Source organism: Mauremys reevesii, linkage group 6, assembly GCF_016161935.1.
Source record: "Mauremys reevesii isolate NIE-2019 linkage group 6, ASM1616193v1, whole genome shotgun sequence".
NCBI lineage: Eukaryota > Metazoa > Chordata > Testudines > Geoemydidae > Mauremys > Mauremys reevesii.
The window spans coordinates 106329947-106354501 of NC_052628.1; the positions used below are offsets into that span (position 1 = coordinate 106329947).

General features: G+C 42.2%; 1 protein-coding gene across 7 annotated transcripts in view; it reads right to left on the reverse strand.

Moving 5' to 3' along the window:
* Positions 1-24555, reverse strand: part of KDM4C (lysine demethylase 4C) — a 415762-nt gene that overhangs the window by 179267 nt on the left and 211940 nt on the right. For all 7 annotated transcript variants that reach the window (XM_039544302.1, XM_039544301.1, XM_039544303.1 and 4 more), the window contains one exon: positions 7113-7306. In XM_039544302.1, coding sequence (XP_039400236.1) covers positions 7113-7306 — 194 coding nt within the window. The remainder of the gene's footprint in view (positions 1-7112; positions 7307-24555) is intronic.

A 24555-nucleotide genomic window follows, 5' to 3' on the forward strand; every position in this document is an offset into this window, starting at 1 on the left:
GAAGTTTTTCCCCTCAGCAGTATCCGTAGGGACCAGCTCTGGCATCCCCTGGAGTGGCGCGCACATGCCGCGGTATATAGGGCACCGCCAGTTCCCCCCACCCTCAGTTCCTTCTTGCTGGAAACTCCGACAGTGGAGAAGAAGGGCAGGTTGTGGAATGGACATAAGCAACACATTTCGAAGAACACCAGTTGAAGAAAAGACCGTTACCTTTTCCTTTTCGAGTGCTTGCTCCTGTCCACGAAACTTAGGTGACTTCCAAGCAGTACCCCTCAGAGGTGGGTAACAATTCACGGACATTCAGATTGCAACACCGCTCTGCTGAACCCAGCATCATCCCTGGCCTGCTGAGTGATGGTGTAGTGGACTGTGAATGTGTGCACCAAGGACCACTTCGCAGCTCCATAGCTGTCCTGGATCAGGAAGTGTGCCAGGAAGGCTGCCGAAGATGTCTGCGCACTGCTCAAGTAGGCTCTGACAATCGGTGGTGGAGGGACTCCCACCAAACTCATAGCAGGTCCAAATACAAGAGGTGATCGAATTAGAAATCCTCTGCGTGGACACTGGGAGGCCCTTCACCCTATCAGCTGTAGAGATGAAAAGCTGAGTCGACTTATGGAAAGGCTTTGTTCAATCTAGGAAAAAAGCTAGGGCCCTTCTTGCACCCAAAGCATGAAAGCACCTCTCTTCACTAGTCTCATGGGGCTTAGGGCAGAAGACCGGAAGGAAGATGTCCTGGCTCATGTGAAAGTAGAGCCCACCTTGAGAAGGAAGGCCAGGTGGGGCCGTAGCTGGACCTTGTCTTTATAGAAGACCGTGTATAGTGGTTCTGAGGTCAGGGCTCGCAGCTCAGAGACTCACCTCGTTGACATCACCACCACCAGGAAAGCTACCTTCCACTATAAGTGAGACAGGGAGCACGTGGCCAGAGGCTCACAGCACGGGCCCATGAGCCTGGGCAGAACCAAGCTGAGATCCCACTGAGGGACTGGGGACCAAACTTGAGGAAAAAGTCTCTCGAAACCTCTGAGGAACATGACTGTCATGTCATGGGAGAACACCGTCTTCCCCTGGATGGGTGGATGAAAGACGGAAAGGGCCGCCAGATGCACCCTGATAGATGATTGTGCCAGATCATGGCTCCTCAAATGAAGCAGGTAGTCTAAGATCGACTGCACCGAGGAATGCGAAGAGGAGATGCCTCATTTGGCCACCCGGCGGGAGAACCTCGTCCACTTTGCCAGGTAAATCTGTCTAGTCAAGCACTTTCTACTCTCGAGGAAGACCTTCTGGACCCCTTCCGAACAGGCCCATTCCTCAGGGTTCAATATCCACGCCGTGAGGTAGAGGTACACACGGTTGTGGTACATGAGTCAACTGTGATCCTGTGACAGCAGTTCTGGTCGGTTCGGCAGGGGCCACAGAGGGATCGTTGACAGGCTCGATAGCGTCCCAAACCAGTGTTCGCGAGGACACACCAGGGCGATCATGATAACCTGAGCCTTGTCTCTCTTGATTTTTGCTAGGACTATGCTGATGAACGGAATTGGAGGGAACGCGTACATTAGGCTTCCTGCCCATGGCAGGAGGAAGGTGTCAGAGAGGAAGCCCTTGCCCAGACCCAGTCTGGAGTAAAACCTGTGGCACCTCCTGTTCTGGTGAACAAATCCACTTGGGGAGTTCCCACCTCTGGAAGATCATGCCGGCTACCTCCAGGTGGAGCAGCCACTCGTGGTGAGAGAAGAAGTCCCTGCTTAGGTGATCTGCTAGCGCATTCTTGGCACCCAGAAGGTGACACACATCTAGGTGGATTCCATGGTTAATGCAGAAGTCCTAAAGATGGACTGCCTCTTGGCAGAGGACCGAGGATCGCGCTCCCGTTTGTCTGGTGATGTAGAACATTGAGGCTGTGTTGTCCGTCAGGAGTTTGACCACGTTGCCCGACAGGAGAGGTAGGAAGACGGCGCATGCTCTGTGCATCACCCTGACCTCTTTGATATTTAAAGTGTAGTGTCGTTTCCTCTGGAGACCACATACCTTGAGTCTGGAGGGTGCTGAGGTGCACGCCCCAGCCGAGGTCCGAGGCATCCGAAACCAACTCGACTTAGTGAGAAGTGCTGATGAAGAGAACTCCTTCCAGAACTTTTTTGGGGCTGGTCCACCATTGCAGCAAGGTAAGTACACTCACGGGGATGGTAATGACCTTTTCCAGGTGGTCCCTGGACTGTGAGTAGACCATTGCTAGCCATTGCCGCAGGGGTTGCATCTGGGGCCTGGCATGACACAACACACATGTACATTCTGCCATGTGACCTAGTAGGCACAGGCAAACCCTGTCCGTGGTCAGGGGAAACGCGGAGACTGAATATCTCTAGTGGCAGGAACACCCTGCTGCAGGTTGAGTCGAGCACTGCTCCAATGAACTCTGTCCTCTGTACCTGAACTAACATGGATTTTTTGTCATTTACCAACAGGCCGAGGCGACAGCATCGCAACATGCCTTTGGACCTGGAGCTGCCCTTGACTAGCCAGTCGTCGAGGTATGGGTAGATCTTGATACCCCAAAGTCTGTTGCAGTGCTGTCGCTAGGCCAAACGGGAGGACTGAAAATTGATAGTGGTTGGGACCTACAGTAAACCGGAGGAAGTGTCTGTGTCCCTCAAAGATGGCGATGTGAAAGTGCGCATCTTTCAGATTGAGGGTGGTGTACCAGTCTCTCGGATCCAGGGAGACCATGTGGTACTTGAGCTTCACTAGGAAGCGGTTCAAGTCTCGCAGGTCCAGGAAAGGTTGCCGACCACCCTTGGCTTTTGGGACTAAAAAGTAGCAGGAATAGAACCCCTTGTTCCTGTACTCTGGAGGAACGACTTCCACCACACCTAGCTGCAGTAACCCCTCTACCTCCTGCATGAGGTGTCTCTTCTGAGGGATGGGGAGGGTGGGTAGGAGGGGTAGAAACTAACGGAAGGATGTAACCCCATGCCACCGTACTGAGGACCCATCGGTCCGATGTTATAGATGCCCACACAGGGAGGAAAGGAGAAAGGCAGTTGGCAAAAATAGGGGAGGGAAGATCCTGGGAACAATCTGATAGGTCGCCCTTGGGCGTACCCTTAAAATGAGTGCTTGTCCGCCTGCTTATTGCAGGTCAAGCTTGACTGAGAGGCCTGTGAAGGTTGTTGGCTAGGATGCCTCTTGGAGCCTCTGGACTTCTTATGGGAAGGTTCCTAGCGAAGGTGGCTCCCCTGGCCCTGAGGCTGCTGCAGCTTAAACCGCTTGTGGGCAGGGCCAGGGACATACAGGCCCAGTGTTATAAGGGTCGTGCAGGAGTCCTTTAGGCCATGGAGCTTATTGTCCATCTGTTCCACAATCAGGGCTTGCCCATCCAAGGGAAGGTCTTGCATCAACTGCTGAGCCTCCGTAGACAAGCCAGAAAGGAGCAGCCAGGATGCCCAGCGCATGGCGATGGCCGAGGACATGGTTTGGGCGGCGGTGTCCGCCACATCTGATGCCGCTTGGAGCATCGCCCTGGCTGCATTAGTGCCCTCCTCCACAATAGCCCAGAACTCCTTCCTAGAAGCCTCAGGAAGAGAGCCTTTGAACTTGGCCATGGCTTGACACATGTTAAAATCATAGCATCCCAGGAGGGCTTGATAGTTGGCCACCCTCAATTGGAGACTAGAGGACGAATAAACCTTACACCCAAACAAGTCTAGTCTCTTTGTTCTTAGGGGTAGCCCCGGGTTGACCTTGTTACTTCCTGTGGTTAACTGCTTCTACCACTAGGGAGTTGGGAGCAGGGTGGTATACCGGTACTCGTGGCCTTTGGATGGCACAAAGTACTTGCGCTCAGCCCTCTTGGAGATGGGGGGCAGGTAGGTGGGAGTTTGCCACAGGGCATTAGTGATCTTAGAGACCCCATCATGAAGCAGCAGAGCCAACCTGCCCAGTGCTGTGGAGCAGAGGACATTGAAGAGAGAGTCCAAAGGCTCCTCTAGCTCCCCGCTTGAAGACCCAGGTTGGCAGCGACCCTCTTCAGTAGTTCCTGGTTCCTAGTGTCATCTAGAGGAACCAGGGGAGGGGACCCCATTATAGCCTCGTCTGGTGACGACGAGGAGGATGCTGTAGGGTCCTCCACAACCACTGGTGACCCAATGGCTTGTTCCCCTGCTCCCTCTTGGGCCTCCGGGCACCTCACACCCAAGGCTTCGTGCACCAGAGGGTGGGAGAGAGAGGCAGCTGGTCTCTCCGAGGCTCCAGACACCAAGCAGGTGGCCTGGGAGGGCTGGGTGAACCCCCACGGGTTCCATGAGTACCACGGTGCCGGTGGAGACCATGGGGCTGGTTTCGGTGCCAACAATGTAGCCAGTACCAGAGCTTGTCCCGCTGTCAAGGAACCTCACTCCGAACCAGGGCTGGATCCTGAATGGTCGCTCCCAGGTGACCAGGACGGAGCAGAACGGTGGTTCTGTCTCGACCGGTGCCAGTCACTCCACCTGAAGTCTGATCTGGAGCTGGGTCTTAGGGACCAGAGGTGCTCGACAGATCTGCAACAGCTTGGAGTCAGCGATGTACGTCTCGCGGTTGACGAGTGGTACCAGGATGAGGAGCGACACCCTCTAACTATAGCTAAAGGATTTATAAACACTAACAGAAAACTATATACAGTATAATACAGGAGATAACTAGTTCATACAATCGAGCAGCATCAGCACTAGCTGAAGCAGCAACAGTTTCAGCATCGTCACTGGCGGTAGAAGGAACTGTGGATGGGGGGAACTGGCAGCGCCCTATATACCATGGCATGTGCACACCACTCTGGGGGCACTGAAGCTAGTCCCCTACGGATACTGCTGAGGGAAAAACTTCCAGCACCAGTGCATTTGGCAAGCACACACAACTAAGTTGAATGGACATGAGCAAGCACTCGAAGAAGAAGAATTAGACCAAATTCTCCAAACTAAGGACCCAATTCAGCAAACAGATTAAACGTGTGGTTAGGTGCTTTGATGAATAAGGATGTACTAAAGCATGTAGTAATTTGCTGAATGTGGGCCCAATTTAATTTCTGTTAAGAGAAAAATATCAAACTTAAACTTTGAATTGCTGGTTTTTTTGTATGGTTGATTTTTAAAAGGACTTTCATAGAAGACTATAAGCTGGAAAACCAGTTTGGATAAGCTAACAACACACTGACACACTCCTGAATATCCCACAAACCAAACTATATTAAAGGTTTGAAAATGTTCCACTAAGTCTTCACTCACACACAGATGCACACATACTCCAAGCAGACTTTTCATGTGTGTATCCCTCAGCCCTTTGGGAAGGACCAAGGAAGGTCAGGAGCTAGTCTTCACACAGTAAACATTAAGTGGCATCTTTATTGGGAGTTGAGTCAACATGGAAAATGAACATCTCACCCCTAGATGTGAACCTTTACTTCAGGGTTGAGGCACATATTGTGGAGCAATATGGGGAAACTCATGTGGAGAGTGACTCCACCCTCCACGAGAACAGAAGCCTCTACCGCCATGAACCCTGATTCATTAAGAGGCAAGCAGAGAGAGGGGAGCTGGCCCCAGAACCCTGATTGGATAGAGGACTGGGAGGAAATCTCATAACTGGCTTCCTTCTGCCATCCCACCTGTTATTGGAGGAGAGGAATACCACTCCAGAATCTGGGGCTAGAGAAGAGGTCCAAAGAGCAGGTTACAGCCAAGCTGAAGGAGCAGCCTAGACCCAGCAAAGAAGCCTTGACTAGCATGGTGACTGCAGACATGGACACCAGCAAGGCAGCAGAGACTAGGATTCATCACTCCAAGCTTGCACTGTGCCCAAGCACCAGCAGCTACTACAAGGGCTAGAAAGGAACCTGCTTGGGGACTAAGACACTGGTGGCTGTTTGGATCCTGGACTGAGTAAGGTGGTATTAGTTTAAGCCTTGGGTGGGGGCAACACAACAAACTGGGGTGCCCCCACCACACAATGCCATTGCCTGTGTTTTACTCATCCAGTGGATAAGCGGAGAATGTTTGTCTCCAGTGCTATCACATTACCTTTTAACAGAAGTAAATTCATTTTAAAAAGTAAAGAAGGAAATTCACAGTCTAGTGTTCACTTGCCAATATGCAGTCACAATGGGGCATCATCCTTAATTATTTAATGTTTACAAAATGATTTGAAAATTAAAAGGGCTAAGTATTATCCTTAACTTGATCCAATTGTGCCGTGCTGTGACAAGACACAAGCAAAGCTCATGTCATAATTTTTAGCAGTTAAAACTCAAAGCAATAATGAATAGGAAAATCAGTTGGAATTCTGTTAAGTGCAAACAAAAGAGAAAAGCTGCATGTAAAGAAAACATTACCCCAAAATACACTATCTATATGATGACACTGGATCCAGCTACAAAAGTATCAAAAGTCAAAACTTTGATAGTGTCAATGATAACCCAAAATGTTAACTTTTCACGTATGTCAGTAAAGTCTGCACTGACAATTGGGGTAAGGATTTCATTATGACAAACTCCAACCTGTTGTTAATCCATAGCAGATATAGCAGGTATTGGCAGTGGCACTGTGAGAGTCTGCCAAATAGGTATCTTTCTATAGAGCTCCTAGGCTACAAGCTAGTGAATGTTAAGTCTATTGCTAGAGGTTGTGCACAGCTGCTACAATTCTGCACCTGTTTTATACCCCTCTTTTCTAACTAATGAATAGCATTTAGCCCACTCCCTACAGATATTTTCCTGATCTCCTGGTTGGAGATGATGTTACATACAGTGTAAGTGCTAGTAAACACACCCTCACCAAAGGAAAAGATTTAAATATTGCTTTAGAAGCAATGGCCACTTCTCCATGTGCAAAAACTTCAGCTATGCATTTTCCTTACATGTTGCAAAATGAATGTATTTTTCATTTAAACAATCACTATGAATTATGACTTTCTTGGCCTCAAGCTCATGGTTAAATTATAAGAAGAGCTAAATTAGCTGTGACTAGAATAAATGAACAACTCTAATGGAATGTCAGAGAAAAGGGCATTGAAAAAAATGGAAATATACAACATATTTAACTTTAATTAAATGGAAGGTGAACAACTCTAATTACCATTTGGGAGGTTTCTTTGTTTTCCTTCTTCTCTGCAACCAGGCCTTTACCTCAGGTGTTGTTTCAGGCGTGGGTTTCGTGTGATCAATGGTATATAAATCCTTTCCTTGTTTCCACAGTTGATATCTGTCTGGTTGAAACTTCCTCACAAAGATATCCATTGATATTGTTACCATGTCTTTCCTGCAGGTGCACTGGGGGAGAAATCAGAAATATATACTGCATGTGACAAACTAAATGATTTGCTGTAGTTTGTAGTAGAAAAAGCCTTGAATATGAAACTCCTTTTTTGGGAGGAATGGTCACACAGAAAATATTACCTGAACAACTACAGCCATGCCTGGATTCCTCATGGTTCTGTGAGGATAGTCCATTTAGCATATACATAGTATGGAAATTACATTGGTTGATGAACTCCTACTAATAACAAACAAAAAGCAAGCGTCTATGCTGTTTCTTTCAGGTCTATCATCTGCCTTTGTTATTATTAAACACGAGAGTACTGTTGAACCCAATAGACAGACTGGATTACCCTTGAATGGTTCCATTATTCTCTCTCTCTGAGGAGACTCAACGAGTAGTTTTGAGCAGTTGCTCATCTGTCACAAGGGTTTTTAGCTGGGGGGGGAAGAGGAGGGGAGATATATTACAGCATTCAGTTCTATCACCACTCCTTTTCAACACAAATATCAGATCCTTAGGGAAGGCAGAAAAAGACCATATCACTTTTTTCTTGCTGCAAGATCTACCTATACTCCCAAGCTTCTACACAATTGGGAAGGATTGAGTGACACGTATGAAAATGCTTGTTTTGAAAAGAGTGGAGAGTAGTTTTTAGATTCTTAGAGTGTGTCTACACAACAGAAGTTGTGCACAGGCTAGCCTACCTGCGCTAGTTTGAATCAAGCTAGCATGGGCAACAATAGGAGTGAAGACAGCAGAGCATGGGCTTCAGCCCAGGTAGTACAAGCTCAGCATGGATGCTATGATCTCAGGTCACTAAGCCCACACTAAAGCTCATGCTGTGCTGTCTTCACTGCCACTGTTACCTGCATTAGCTGAATTCAAATTAATTCAGGTAACTAGCCCATGTACAGCTTTTGCTGTGTAGACATACCCTTACATTTTAAGGCCCAAAGGGAGTGTTATCGTATCTAGTCTGACCTCCTTTATAACAAAGGCCATGGCATTTTACCCCGTAATTCCTCTATCAAACCCAATAACTTTAGTTTGGTCATTGGCCCAAATTGTTTAAGGTATTACTTTTCTTGATAAAGTCTCTATGTGCCCATAGAGATCTGAACTGGCATATTTTAAACGCACCAGAATAAATAAATAGTACTGAATTTTCAAGTCAAATCCTCTCTCACTTAAAATAACAGATACTAAAATAGCTTCAAAGCAAATTTACTGTACCTGAAGCTCAAAAAATCTTTATATTAGGAGACTATAATATGTGAATCAACAAGCCTGCAGCACATAAACCATTCATGCTAAGAAAAAGTTTTTTAGCTAAAAAATTGATTCTCCAAAATTGAAAAAAAACATGAAATGTCTAATGTTATATCTAATAAAATGTCTCAACTGGTAAGCGAAACAAAGCCATGTAGCTAATGTAACCTTTCAGGTGAATGAAAGAATGAAAACAAAACAATGTATGGCCTGACCTTCTTGTCCTCTATGATTTGTATTATCATGCCTTTTTAACTGAACAGGATATCTAACCACAGATGGAATTAAATTTGCTTGTTACTGACTGCTAAATAGGCACACAGGCTTTGTGTACTGCAGGCATCCACCTGCCACTTCTACCCCATCCTTCTTTTCCTTGAAAATAATAAGTTCTATAATGGAAAAGGGGATCAGAAATGTCATAAAACGTCCAGCTTTCCTTTCAATACACACATCCAGCGTAACAGAAAAAAGCCGAACAGGAAACTACTTCAGGCAGCAGCCAGAACTGCACTGAAATCATTCATTTATATCCTACTGGCAAATTGCTGCAAACATGAAAAAGCAACTTCAAAACTGGTTTTGTAGAAATTCACCTCCCATGAAGAAAACGTTTTTGCCAATACTTTTTGTTTAAGGTAGATCAACCAAAGCCTAACTCAAAGGAAAAATTCTCTTACTAACCAGATCCCAGATCCAGAATGTGGAAATTATGTGATATTTCAACACTTGAAGTTGTTATGACTCAGGGATGTTATCTTTTAATGCAATTCCTTGGATCTTTTGAAGACTGCTAGCATGATAAATGTCATACTAATTTTTGTCTCAAGTAAACTCCAGGAAAGATTTCTGAATTTACATTATGCTCTGCTACATTTTCCGATGGAATTTTTAACACAATTTGAATCAGAAGAAAGTGTATGACTAGAATCATGGCACCTCACAATGCAAGGATTCAGCACTACTCTCAAAAGAGTAGAAGAGGCATGTCTAACCCCACACTTCCATGATACTAGTTCTCATTACTAGTAGCACAGCGTTATTCCACACGTAACACTGATATATATTAACACTAAGATCTTATATAATGCTTTTCAGCCGCAGATCTCAAAGCACTTTACAAAAGAGATGGAGAAACTGAGACATGGAGAGGTAAAGTGACTTGCCCAAGGTAACACAGAATGTCAGAGGCAGAGCTGGGATTAGAACCCAAGACTCCTAAATCCCAGTGCAGTGCAGTGCACAATCTACTAGGCAACACGGTCTCTCATTTCCCTCATACACTGGGATGCAGTCATTGCAGCTGCTTCTGTCTGACTCTTCTGCTGGAGAGCCATGATTACCAGTTTCACAGTAACTTATATAAGGAGGTCAGGAGAGTACAGGTTATATTAAATGCATTATTTCAGGGAAACTTCTTTTACGCATATATGTTTTTTAAATTGGTCGTTCTCAGTTTTAGTTAAATTATTTTCTGAAACCTCCCAAAAATGAACAATCCTTACACATTTAAAAGTACAATTTCCTTAATAGCTATTTTTAAAGTTTGCAGTTTAACTGAATTTCCTACTTCTGTATAGAAAGTGCTGCTGTACAACACCCAAATACCTGCCCCGTGATGCTATTAATAATTCTCCCCATTTAGTGGAGACAATATACAGAGGAGAAAATCAGACTATTAAAGGAGGAGCTCCCGAGGTCACAATTGCATCAAAAGTGCTAGAGTGACAGCACTTCATGATATTTGATGCATAGAAATATAATTATCTGATGTGATTTTTCTTTTTCCAGGGTGTGCACTGTATTATCTTTGTACAAAGCTCTTATTCTACTATGACCAGCTTACCTCATTCAGAGAGAGTCACTGATCAATAACACTGAAATAGTTACAAAAAAGCACTGATAGTGCTTCTGGATATTGGATAGGTGCAAAAGACTGTCCACTTGGAATATCCTTCATCATTAAGAGCTAGATTCATTACATAAGGACAAGTAACACTAAATTTTCCCCTCGTTTACACACAAAATCCCTTTGAATGCAAGCTACACTGCTATGCAGGGATGACAAATGGTTGCTTAAGGAAAAAGATTACTGTCTTTGCTGTTAGGCATCAAGTCTTCAAGCAATTTGGAAAAGGGCCAATATTTAAATCAGCATTGATTTATTGAAGTAAAAAATCCATCAAGAAAAAATATCCAGTGATAGGATGATAATGTTCTAAAAGAAAAGTTTCGTAATAAATTATGCCTAAATGAGGTACAAAAATCTTCCTTTTAGTAATCTTTGAATATTTGATGCTGTTTTTATACTACTACTGAAGTGCATTACATCTGTGTAAAAGTAAAAAAGTTTATCACTATCTAAAATGAGACAACAGCAGAATTTTAATATTTGCAGCATTATCAACATGCTAATTCAAGCCTTCATCATTTGCTGGGAAATCTGGAAGACTTAAGCTTCTAGATACTGGAGGCTAGAAACATTTGAAAGCATCATATTAGACAGTGAAAGCAGATATATGCTGCAAAGCATTTCTATTTATTTTCCCCAAAATGTGCCAAGAAAGAAATATGTTGCTTTGATAAATAATCTGGCAGGTTTGGGGTTTTTAAAGTGTTCTTTCCTCATTTCCCATCCAACTTACTTATAGTTGACAGTTACATGGCTTCCTGCTTCCAAGACAGAAGAGTGAATGAGAGCATCTCTCTCTGAAGCTAACTTGAATGTCATTCTGTTGAAGAGCTCCGTTGGGAAAGAGATCATAGAACATGCAGCTTCCCACCAAAATACCAAGGGTGTCATGTTCACCGTTCACAAGAAACTTATAAAAATTTCATCATATTTTAAAGGTAAAAAATATTTTTCATGTGGAATAAAAATTAAAAATTATCTTTTTTTATAAACTGACAAAAATAGAAAATCGTCTGATGTTACTGTCTGATGTTACCATCTGATGGGTATTCTTTGGCGTACGTGAAATGGGCTATGTTCAGCCCATGCCCTACCAGACAAGTGTCCATACCACAAAAAACTATCACTCTCCCACTCTCACAAACTGGCACCCTTGTTAGGTACTTCAACGGAGAACAATGAACTGAATAAGCATGGGGACTCCTGGTCAGGATTGAAACATATTGATAGAAAAGTGAGAGAATTTTATTAGCTGCTGCCTGTGCAACATACCAGACTCTGAAGATAACCTGTTATATCAATGGTAATTTACGCCCCAAAAAATTAAAAGAATAGTTCATGTTGGCGGTGGCAAATGTTGTAGCAGGATTAGTGAAAGGAATCCCATATCCACATATAGTATAACTGGCTTCTTATATGGGATTACAAGCAAAGATCATCATAGCAATCAAAATGATTATGAGAATAGACCTCCTTCATGATCCTTTGGTATTATTATTATTGGTTTTATTATTAGTTCTACTAGTATAAAGAAAATAGCTTGAAGGAAACATTTATTAGTGGCCACAAGGTGTTTGATAGCAGTGAGTTGAAAGAAAACTGTTTTATCCACTTTATTAAATTGATATAACAGACTGTGAAATGTATTTGTAATGGAGAAAACTGCCTACTTGAGATATCTTTTCTTTTTTGTTTGTTTGCAAGGGATGCCATTTCTGAATAACACACACAATGAATATTGACAAAGACTAAATATTTTGACCGGTTTTGCCTGACTAAGCTGTACGTTCCTCCTCTTTTAGGCTCTGATTCAGAAAGGTAATTAAGCATGGGCCAAACTGCAAGCATATGTGTAGTCCCATTTAAGACAATGGAATTATTCATGTGCTTAGACAGACATGTGCTTACATACCTTCCATAACTGAGGTCTTAGACCCAATGTCAGCAAGTCACTTAAGGATGTGCATTATTTTAAGAATGTGAATAGTCCCATTGATCTGGACGTGCACAACTGAAAGACAGATACAGCAGTGAATTTAAGTGGCAGACTACAACTTTATTAATTGAACAATGGGACAGGCACTATACACCTCCTCTTACATACCTGGCATTTAACTGGGTCCACTATGGGCTTATACAGCTCCCACCATATAACCATTACTTGAGGTATACCTTCTTCAGCCTGCTCCTAGGACTAGACTCATTTCTCAATTCTCTTGCCCTACCCACCACCAGGAGGGTAGAAGGTACCAAGAGGGACCTCAGTCTGAAAAGACTTGAGGTCTCCCCTTCTCCTTACAAGCACAAAGTCCATCAGTAAAATCCTGGATCTCATTTCTACCTGGGAGCTGGCCCTTTTTAGCTTTCATCTACAATGGATACCAGCCACTGGGAGAACCAGCAATTAGCTTCATTGTCTGCACGCACACACAGTCCAAAGTGCCTAGTATCTATTTCCTGACAAATGCAATCCCTAAGATCCCTTAGGCAATGTCAGATCCTGTATCTGAGAAGTGCACAAGGTGGCTGTAGTTTGCATTTCAGTGAGCAGAGAAGAGACATGAGCTGATTCCATAACATGTCACCTCTGCCATATCATTGAAGGTAAAGAACCTCAACCCTGAAGTTCAGCTGTGATTCCCCTGCTGACCTGGGCTGCCTGCTTGTAGGCCCAATGCTGTACAAAAGCCGCAGATCCAGACAGCAACCCTTCTCCGATGTCCCCAGCAATCACAGATAGGGTTAGTTCTCACGCTTTTGCCTGCCCAGTAACCCATCAGCAGGGTGAACACAGTTCCTGTAAGAGTGCCTCCAATGCTGTTGGTGTTGCTGCCTCAACAAAATTTGTGCAAAGAATGTGTGCAAAATTTGCCAGATTGAGACCCAAGTAGGCTAACGCATTCCTCATTACCACAATAAACTGGTAGCTGGTCAAGTAGCTACCATCCCCATGTACAACTAGGTGGGCCTGGCTCCCACATACATGCGGTTTCAACAAAAACTGTTTGCGGCTTTTACCAGACATAGCCATTCAGCTGAGCATTCCTTTAGCTCTTCCATGGTCTCTTTTCTAGTCTGATCAGTTTCTGAATACCTTAATTTCAAGTCTATTGCTGCTTGTTAAAATGGTACCTCTGCCAATCTAAAACATGCCAGGAGGTGGCCCCTGCCACCTGTAGCACTATTTCACTAAACCTGAAAGCACAAACAAGGACTTGACAAATGCAACTTTAAATAGAAATGCCTCCATCCCACAACTTCACTCCATAGGTAAAGCCTTCGATAACCCAGCAAATTTCACAGGGGGATGGTATACCTGTTATCATCTTTGCAACCCTCAGTTCATGACCATACCTCCAAGAGCTTGCTTAGTAAGAGTCCTCTACATGAGCCAGTAAATTCTGCCACTATGCAACAAACCAGGCCAAACAGGAAACCCAGTATTGCAGATGAAGCTAGTCCATGATATGTCACAGACACTCCGTATCTCACCACCCAAGGCTCAGTGACGGCACAAACAACAAAAGAGACCTACGTGAACTCTAAATTAAATAAACCTAGCAATTGGAGCTTTGTAAACCATGATTGCCCTTGGGACTCTGGGGTTTTCATCCATTCTGAATCATGGCTCCACAAACCATCACCTACAGGGCTTGGCTGTCAAACAGTGTTAGCTCCTGGAATCTGCTGTCCTGAAATGGAGCCAGAGCATCAATGAGGCCATTATCTACATTATCATGCAAAGAAAAGTTTGACAAACAAAAAAAAGCAGTGTAATATAACTGCTCATACCAGCCACATTCCCCATACTAACTACTGGTCAAGGATGTGAACCCATACTTGGTTGTCACACCAAAACCAAACCTGTTTATTTTCAAGTTCCTCACCCCAAATAGTGACAGCCACCAATATCGGAGCCCCCAATGCACCCATGACATTATGATTGTAGTTAATTGGTCAATTCTAAGAGGACCTGCGCCTGCCCTCAAGTAGAGTCGATTAAATTCCTCTATCTCCCCAACATACATATGAATGTTCAATGTGATCACTGCTTTTCGTTAAACCCAACACTGGTCATGAACTGTGGTTGCAAGGGCTTAGCTGCACTTGAGTGGGCTCCTCAATGACTACCATCACCTGCTCTAAAATTCTGCCCATCTCATATTCTGAGTGACTTAAAGAACTGAGAGTTACCAAGATGGACCAGTGCCTGGCTTTCACTTCAGAATCACCTTTCTCACTACTGATCTCATCCCTGAAGACAGTCACTGGACACCCTCAGATTTGATATGCCTTCTCGATGGATCTGTTCCTGGCCCAGGACAGATTCTTTTCTCTGTAAGCTGTGTATTGGGGCCCATTGTCAAGTCCACAACCATTATGGCCACCGTCTGAAAAGGGGGTCCTCTATTAGAGGGAGTGGCCTCATGGCTTCTTTACTTCATCTCGGCCTTCCCCGACTGAACGGAATCACATGCTTTCAGAACTTACCAGCTTCAGTTTCCCCACTTTTGCCTATGGTAGGGGTAGGCAACCTATGGCACGAGTGCCGAAGGCGGCACGTGAGCTGATTTTCAGTGGCACTCACACTGCCTGGGTCCTGGCCACCAGTCCGGGGGGGGCTGTGCATTTTAATTTAATTTTAAATGAAGCTTCTTAAATATTTTAAAAGCCTTATTTACTTTACACACAACAATAGTTTAGTTATATATTATAGACTTATAGAACGAGACCTTCTAAAAATGTTAAAATGTATTACTGGCACCCGAAACCTTAAATTAGAGTGAATAAATGAAGATTCGGCACAGCACTTCTAAAAGGTTGCCGACCCCTGGCCTATGGTCTTAGCCACAGCAACTCTCAGTTATGCCACCATTTCCCTACTCTTGTCTAAGGCATCATGCAGCAATACTCAGGGCTGTCTCCATTTCCCTGGTAAGAGGAGGCAGTGAGTTAGCCTCCCTGACCATCAAGTCTGGCCTCTGGGCTTGCAACCGAACTTGGTTCAAATTTGTTGTCAGACATGAGACATTGGAAACTTCAGAAAACTATTACATTGAGATATGCCAGATGTTATGGGCTCAGGGAATATATATCTTTGTGGTCTAGGGACTGTATTCTAGCTCCAAGGTGGAGGGTTTCTGAGCTTCCATAATAACTAAAGTAAGTGGAAGTTAATTACTGCAGACCCTGGAACAGGTAAACAACTCCAGTGATACACCACTCCCTGGGGTAAATTGAATACTCTGGTACAGATCAGGTTCAAGACATATGGGAGACCAAGAAGAGGGCTTTGGTATAAAGAATCAGCCTGAACTGGATGGGGGCCCCTCATTTTGACCCCAAAACTGACATGAGGTTGTGACAAAAAGGGCAAACCCTTGCTGAAAGGGTTTGAAATACTGGAAACCTACCAAAGTCTCTCTGTGAAAGATGAGTGACACTTGGTAAGCTTAGCATGCACGTAGATTGTTTACTGTTTTATTATGTTTTCTCTATAATGCTTTTTCTCCTAAAATAAATGTTATGTGCTTGGTGAAAGCTGCCTGGTCACTGGTAAACACTGTCACTGTCCCTTGTGAAAGACAGGACTGCAAGTGTCCGGACTGAGGTCAGACCTGCTGTGATAGTAACAGTGAATTGCAGAGGGACGGCAAGTCTAAATTCCTGGTTTGGTGGGAGAGGGAAGTGGGTCCCTGCCAACAGAGAGTCGATGGCTGGAGGCCACAAGGATGCCCGTGAGCAGACCATGGAGGGGGCAGAGTGAGTGTTGTTAACCTTGGTACAAAAATGAGGATGTTAGTGAAACAGAAATTAAAAGGTACAGTACCAAAAGTAAAATCCCTGCAAACTGCATGGAATCTTTTTAAAGACACCATAATAGAGGCTCAACTTAATTACCCCAATTTAAAAAAACATAGTAAGAGAACCAAAAAAGAGCCACTGTGGTTAAACAACAAAGTAAAAGAAGCAGTGAGAGGCAAAAAGGCATCCTTTAAAAAAATGGACGATAAATCCTAATGAGGAAAATAGAAAAGAGCATAAACTCTGGCAAATGAAGTGTTAAAATATAATTAGAATAACCAAAAAATAATTTGAACAGCTCGCCAAAGACTCCAAAAGTAATAGCAATTTAAAAAAAAAATACATCAGAAGAAGAAAGCCTGCTAAACAACCAGTGGGGCCACTGGACAATCAAGATGCAAAAGGAGCACTCAAAGATAAGGCCATTGCGGAGAAACTAAAATTCTTTGCATCAGCCTTCACTGTCGAGGATGTGAGGGAGACTCCCAAACCCGAGCCATTCTTTTTGGGTGACAGATCTGAGGAACTGTCCCAAATTGTGGTGTCATTAGAGGACGTTTTGGAACAAATTGATAAACTAAACAGTAATAAGTCTCCAGGACCTGATGGTATTTACTCAAGAGTTCTGAAGGAACTCAAACGTGAAACTGCAGGACTACTAATTGTTCCTGGGAACCATTTTAAATAATTGAGAACCAAGGACTGGAACTTGGCTTAAGGATTTATCTGATACTGTAGCATGACTATTAAACCCCTTCAGTAGACAGAATCACTATGTTTTAGAAGTTAATATAAAATATATGCACAGTATGGTCTAGTGTACCGTAGCTTTACACAGTGGAAAGCAAATATTTGATTCATAATATTTTGATTTGACTAGTAGGTGAAGAGTACTTCTCTTTGAGGTAATTCTTCCAGGATGAGGTATGTTGAGTCTTTTTTAAATAACTGTTTATCTTTTTCTTTCAGTTCCATAAAATGTAGCTAATTATATTTGCTATCATGTAAAATTATGCTGCTACTTGTGACAATATCCTCTGGATCTAAGCATCATATGCTATACAAAGGTGTTATGAGAGTTAACATAATGAGTTGAAAGTAGCTGGGGGGTACAGCAAAATACTTAGTCCTGCCTTGAGTGCAAGGGGACTGGACTAGATGACTTCTCAAAGTCTCTTCCAGTTCTATGATTTCTATGAAAATACAGTAGCTACATAACACAGACCATGTTATATAATAGTGTTTCACAATGAGGATAGGATGTTGTAATAAAATTGCTTTCTTGTTATAGCTGATGAAACCTACTGTAATCAATTTTCATACAGATCAAATGAAAATGGAAGTTTTGGTACTTTTATTTCTCAAGTCAATTTTTGGCCCTAATTCTTTTATGTAAGCATTTAAGAGAAATGCAGTGCCCACATCAAAATACAATTTCCAATTCTATGTCAAATCATCTTGTGCACAACCATGTGAAACCATGTGTAAGAATTATAGTCAAGAGAAGTCAACAAGAGTGTCTCTCTGTTGTGGAAAAAAAGACCAATAACTACTATGAAAAATGCATATAAAAGACAAACAGAATGAAACAACAATTAGACCTGCCGCATTCTACATGTGCTGTAGAAATTCCCATCCTAAAAGCATACTACAAAAGGGGACTAATTAAGCTATTAGTCTTTAAAATGCTTTCCCAACTGTTTATAATGAATGAAAGCTTTCATCGTGTTAGAGTGGTAGTTAGCAATGATATAGCTATAACAATTCAGATTCTTATTACTAAATCTGCAGAGACTGAACAGTAGAATACAATGTTTCACTTATTGTTACTCACTTTTCTTACAATAAAATAGAATTTAAAGGAGTGAAAGATGTACTCTGTTATATTGCCTGTAAGAAGCAGTAGTTTCTCAAACTCTTTCGTTTAACAGATTACCTACAGAACAAGTATTTAATAGGTACTGTTTCTCATGAGGAGAGGATTTAGAGCACCATAGTAACAATAACCATTCGTTGCTGCTAGACTCAGGGAGTGATATATTTTTACACTGACCTTCTGGCAACTTGTAGGCTCTGCTGCAGAAACCTTTGATATCCGTTATCCATCTGTACAAGCTTCAGTAAAGCAAGTGTTCCTTTGATAAAAGTCTTGAAGAGGACACTCAGTTCCAGTCAAACAAAGCAAAAACAGAAACTTCCAGTATGCCATTCTTTGTTGTTGGGTTTTTAAAACTATCTTAATGTTTAACTTGTGCATTTGAATAAAACTAGCATGTTATATTGATTTGCAGCATAAATATATGAGCATTCTCTCCAATACACTAATGTATAACCAGAACAAATATATGTTTTTCTTTGATCCTATTGTCTGTGCCCAGTTACACAGAATGTCACCCATGTGGGTGGATTCCACCACAATTTCAACAGCTTCCACCCCACCATTAACCTCAGCCTGGACCAATCTACACGGGAGGTCCACTTCCTAGACACCACGGTGCAAATAAGTGATGGTCACATTAGCACCACCCTATACCAAAAACCTACCGACCACTATGCCTACCTTCATGCCTCCAGCTTCCATCCCGGGCACACCACAAGATCCATTGTCTACAGCCAAGCACTGAGGTACAACCACATCTGCTCTAACCCTCAGACAGAGACCAACACCTACAAAATCTCCACCAAGCATTCTCAAAACTACAATATCCGCACGAGGAAATAAGGAAACGGATCAACAGAGCCAGACGTGTGCCCAGAAGCCTCCTACTGTAAGACAAACCCAAGAAAGAAACCAACAGGACTCCACTGGCCATCACATACAGTCCCCAGCTAAAACCCCTCCAACGCATCATCAGGGATCTACAACCCATCCTGGACAATGATCCCACACTTTCACAAGCCTTGGGTGGCAGGCCAGTCCTCGCCCACAGACAACCTGCCAACCTGAAGCATATTCTCACCAGTAACTGCACACCGCACCATAGTAACTCTAGCTCAGGAACCAATCCATGCAACAAACCTCGATGCCAACTCTGCCCACATATCTACACCAGCGACACCATCACAGGACCTAACCAGATCAGCCACACCATCACCGGTTCATTCACCTGCACGCCCACCAATGTAATATGCCTGCAATGCCCCTCTGCTATGTACATCAGCCAAACTGGACAGTCTCTACGGAAAAGGATAAATGGACACAAATCAGATATTAGGAATGGCAATATACAAAAACCTGTAGGAAAATACTTCAACCTCCCTGGCCGCACAATAGCAGATCTTAAGGTGGCCATCCTGCAGCAAAAAAACCTTCAGGACCAGACTTCAAAGAGAAACTGCTGAGCTTCAGTTCATCTGCAAATTTGACACCATCAGCTCAGGATTAAACAAAGACTGTGAATGGCTTGCCAACTACAAAACCAATTTCTCCTCCCTTGGTTTTCACTCAACTGCTAGAACAGGGCCTCATCCTCTCTGATTGAACTAACCTCGTTTTCTCTAGCTTGCTTCTTGCTTGCATATATATACCTGCCCCTGGAAATTTCCACTACATGCATCCGATGAAGTGGGTATTCACCCACAAAAGCTCATGCTCCAAAATGTCTGTTAGTCTATAAGGTGCCACAGGATTCTTTGCTGCTTTTACAGATCCAGACTAACACGGCTACCCCTCTGATACTTTCTAAAACTTTAGCGTTTCTGGATGAAATGCCCCACGTTCAATGTCTGGCTTCAGCAGAACATTTTTGAAAGTCTGCAAAAAACCAGCTCTGCCACTTCTGAATGAAGTTTTTTTTCCAAGCTCATAGCATAAGGGTCTGTACTTCATGGACACATTCCTCAATCTCTCTGCGGCCTCTGCCAACAGCCAACCACATTTTGAAACCCTCCTTCTGGGTTTCCATGACACTGACCAGTCCTGGTTCTCCTATCTGGTTAACCTCTCAGACCACAGGAACAAATTATAGGAGCCCCTTTTCCCTTTGTAATATGCCAGTTCTCTTAGCACATTTGTACTGCATTTCCTTGGGTCAAGAAAATAAGGGATAGAGAAACCAGATGAAAAACTTTGCCTCTTAACTCAGAAAAAAATAGTAGCAAACTAGTCAGAAAGAATACAACAAAATGCAAATAAAATAAACGTCCAGAATGTAAAGTGTGGTTACACTTTGAAAAGTGACTCTGAACGTGCCAATGTAGACACTCATGTATGTGTCCCTCACAATCAGTCAACTCCCAGTCAAGATCAATGTGAATCTTTCAGTTGACTTTAGTGTGTGTTGGACTGGGCACTCCAGAATTTCTGGGTCACATTTCCTCAGTTTTTGCTCACTCTTGCTTCTATGTCACACCTGATTTTTTTTAAAAAAACCTGCAACAATCAAATTCAACCTGAGATCTCAAAGTCAGGTTATCCTCTCTGCAGCTTACACGTTTACTACCAGTAATAAATATGCTGCCATTAGAAAGTTAATTATCTGTTCTGTTAATGATACATAAGTGACAGCATAAGCCAGCTCACTTCTTAAATGTTTTGGTTCTCCAGGGCTAACAGTAGTTAAAAATAATGAAAACTTATTTTAGTCAATAAAATACACCACATACAATTTGGAATATAAAGTGGGAGTAGATCAGCTGAGCAACAAGGTGTAATTTTAATATAGATTCTGACTACAACCACAGTTTAATGCAGAAAATTCCTATGGAGATTCTGTAAGAGTTCAATATATCTGTGCTTTGCTTTGGAACAAAGGAGATTGTCTCAGTTTTCCAATATAAAAATGGATGTGAATATAATAGTTTCCATAAGTGTGCTCTGTTTATTGGGCTTTTAGAACTCAAACCCCTAGCAATACTGAAAACCTTATTTATTTAAGAATGCCATGTCATAAACAATGTTGCCTGACGTATGTTTTTGATTAACTTAGTCCCTTGTTACCTGAAATTCTCTGAGTAATGTTACTAGAATGTGAAACAACCTATAATTTGATTAAAGTTAAGTAGACAAAATATGCCTTCAGGAAGAGAAGTATAATTTGCTACAAGATTTTCTGTTAACAATATAGAATTCAGAATTTTGACGCTAAGTAAAAAATAAACCTCTTAACTTTTTAAGAAATTCACACACACACACACACACACACACACACACACACCCCTACCTTACAAGATTGTAAAGTGAAACCATATGAAAATAATTCAGCATCTTACATCATTTGTTTTATAACAGCTCCATTGATTGTGTGTGTGCGCGCATGTCTGCCACTACTACTATCTATTCAGAAACTGTCTGTATCATCAGTAGCAGGATTGTATATTGTATTTTCTTTCTCTCTCTCCCCCCTCTGTTGTTATTTAAAAAATGACAAAATTCTTAATCAAAGATGAAAGAGAAAAATGCTTATTTCCAAGTAGAGGCAGAGTAACAACTTTTGTCATTCTCAAGTCACTCAGGCTGCCTGCATGAAGGAGTTGTGTTAACATGTTACTGGATGTTACTAGTCCCTTGCCGAAAGGAACAGCATTTGTGACACATGTTCTATGAGAGATTTTATTTTCTTGTGTGGGGGGGGCTGGGGGGGGGGAGAGAGAGAGAGCGAGCGAGAGAGAAATTGTAGTATCCTGTAGGCCTCTTTTCACCCTCCCATAAAAATCATATGGAAATAGTGCAAACTGGAAACTTTCATTTTACTGACTCAGATACTGACACAGACACAGAAGTAATAATGTAAACAGCCTTCCAGGCATGGGAGCTAATTCTCTCAGATATGTGCTCTAGAATCTTTGAGAGAAAGGTTGAGCTGTAAAACAGTAATAATAAAAGAGTGAAATCTACCCAAATCCCAACTGTTCATGGCTAACATCTCGGTTGAGCAGGAGGTTCTACTGTTAAAGTTGTACTAATATACCACTGGGGCAGCTACTGGTGCCAAAACTGTGGAATTAACTTGGTGGCAAGAGCATAATGTCACTGATCAGTAGCAAAGAAGAAAGAGCAGCAGAACCAAAGCCAAATCAATTGCAGAACCACAGCCAAAATCTAGTGGAATTATAGCCAGATCTCTCTGGAAGAAGGGGGGCGGGTGGAATATTTTTCTGTTAACTGATGCGTCTACAAAAAAAATAGATTCACCGATGTGCAGTGAGAGAACCCTTCAGCAAATAGAGGGATGTCAACAAATAAATCGGTGCCATTAAAGACCCTAATGAAATATCTGCCAAACGTCTTGGAAAATTGAACCTATTGCTGGAAATGAGTCTCCAGCTAACAAATGTTATAGACAGAGAGACAGTGGTTCAGCAAATGGTAAAAAGGAGGGCTCACTTTCAGTTTACACTCCTACTCAACAGAAATGGCAGGTCAATGAAAAGCAACTGCACTTTCTTTAACTGTGTGTTCTCTCACAAGACAGACTGGGGTTTGGAGAAACCTAAGCTCCTCAGAGCATTAAAACAGGTAAGACTGAATGGGAATTATGCAGAGGCAGTTTTCAGATTCCAACAGAGTAGCTCATTATTATTAAGTCCAGAAAGAGGAGCTTGGAGTACCTCTCACAAAAGCCTTAGCGTACCAGTATTAATAAAATAAATAATACCTAGCTCTTATATAGCGCTTTTTGTGAGTAAATCTCATAGCACTTTCCAAAAGAGGTGTCATTAGCCTCATTTTACAGATGGGGAAACAAAGGCACAGAGAGGTGAAGCGACATGCCCAAGGTCGACCAGCAAACCAGTGACAGAGTTGGGAATAGAACCCAGATCTTCTGAGTTCCAGTCCAGTGCTCTCTCCACAAGCAATGCTGCCTCTCATCACACATCACCGGTTGAACATATTAAACCAAACTCATCTCTCTTGTAACTGCAGTGAGATCAATCATTCATAATGGTCCTATTGTGTCACAGATTACACAATCCCTAGGTATATGTCACCTTAGAATAACAGTATTACTTAAAATTTAGAATAATGCCATTGATACCACATTAGCCAATTCAGAGGAAGTCTTTTGGCTACCCAGTCTTGATCTAACAAATGTGTGGAGGTACCAGAGACTTGCTCATATGTCTTTAAAAAAAATCAAGACATGAGAAGATCTATTATTTTCATTTGTCTTAACTTTCATTATTGAATTTGTGGCACTTTCATTAAAACAGGATTTTATTCAACACAACTTAAAATACAAAATAAAAACAGAATCATGTGTTTGCAACTACACAGTATTAAACTGATATCTATTAGTTAATACTGGACATTCAAAAAACTGACAGTCAAAAGCTGCAAGCCTTACTTGAAGGAGGAAAGCTAATGCACATTCACTCTCTTTCTTTCCTGCAATCCCAATACATGGAATCGTCTAACCCTCTCCTACTGCCATAAGGTAAACTGGAGTTACTACAGAGCTTCTGCATGTTTTCAAAAACTCATGGTTTTGCTTGGTGGCTATGATGGGTAGCTAGCCATAAGTACATGATTTAACCTTTTGTATTATATTTCTGAACTTCTATACAAGAATAACCTTCACAATTGTGTTTGGGGCAATATAACCAAAAAGACTCAGACTTGTATACATAACAGGTTAGACTTGATACTATTGTGATTTTTATTTGTTATCCACAAAATGTTTGTTTTGTTTTTCTGATTTGACTTGGTTACCTGAAATAAATAGAAATCCTATTAAAATTTAAAGGTATTAGCTTTAGTAAAACCTTCTGCTTACATTTAATGCAAGGGGAATATTCCAATATTTTTGCTTTTCATAAAATTATCACCTTTATCTTTACACAGGCTTATACAGATGCTCTATATCTGACCCAGAGATAACTGATAAGACCTAGCAAATGGTACTGTATTGTATACAAGTTATTTTTTAATCTTTATGAGTCTATTAATCATGCAGTACACGTCAAAAAGTAAAAAAGATTAAAATTTCTATAGTGCTCATTCATTTCCTGTGCTCACATATATTTCAATGGGATATTTTATACAAATTTGCAGTTATCCTGAAATCAACAATAAATAATGAAGCTAATATCAATTCAGTATTCTGGCAGGTACTAAAGACCAACCTAAGACAATTCTATCTCAGTCTGTCCAGTTGAATTTCTGATTCCAAAAATGAAATCTGTATGTTTTACAAAGTAACAAAACATAAAGGCTATTAATATAGTTGTGTAAAAATAAAATAATACATGGCAGGTTTTTTTTAGTGCCTTAAAATGTGGCTGCCTATTGTGATCTATTAACTGTCAAGAAAAATGTACAGATATATGTCCTCC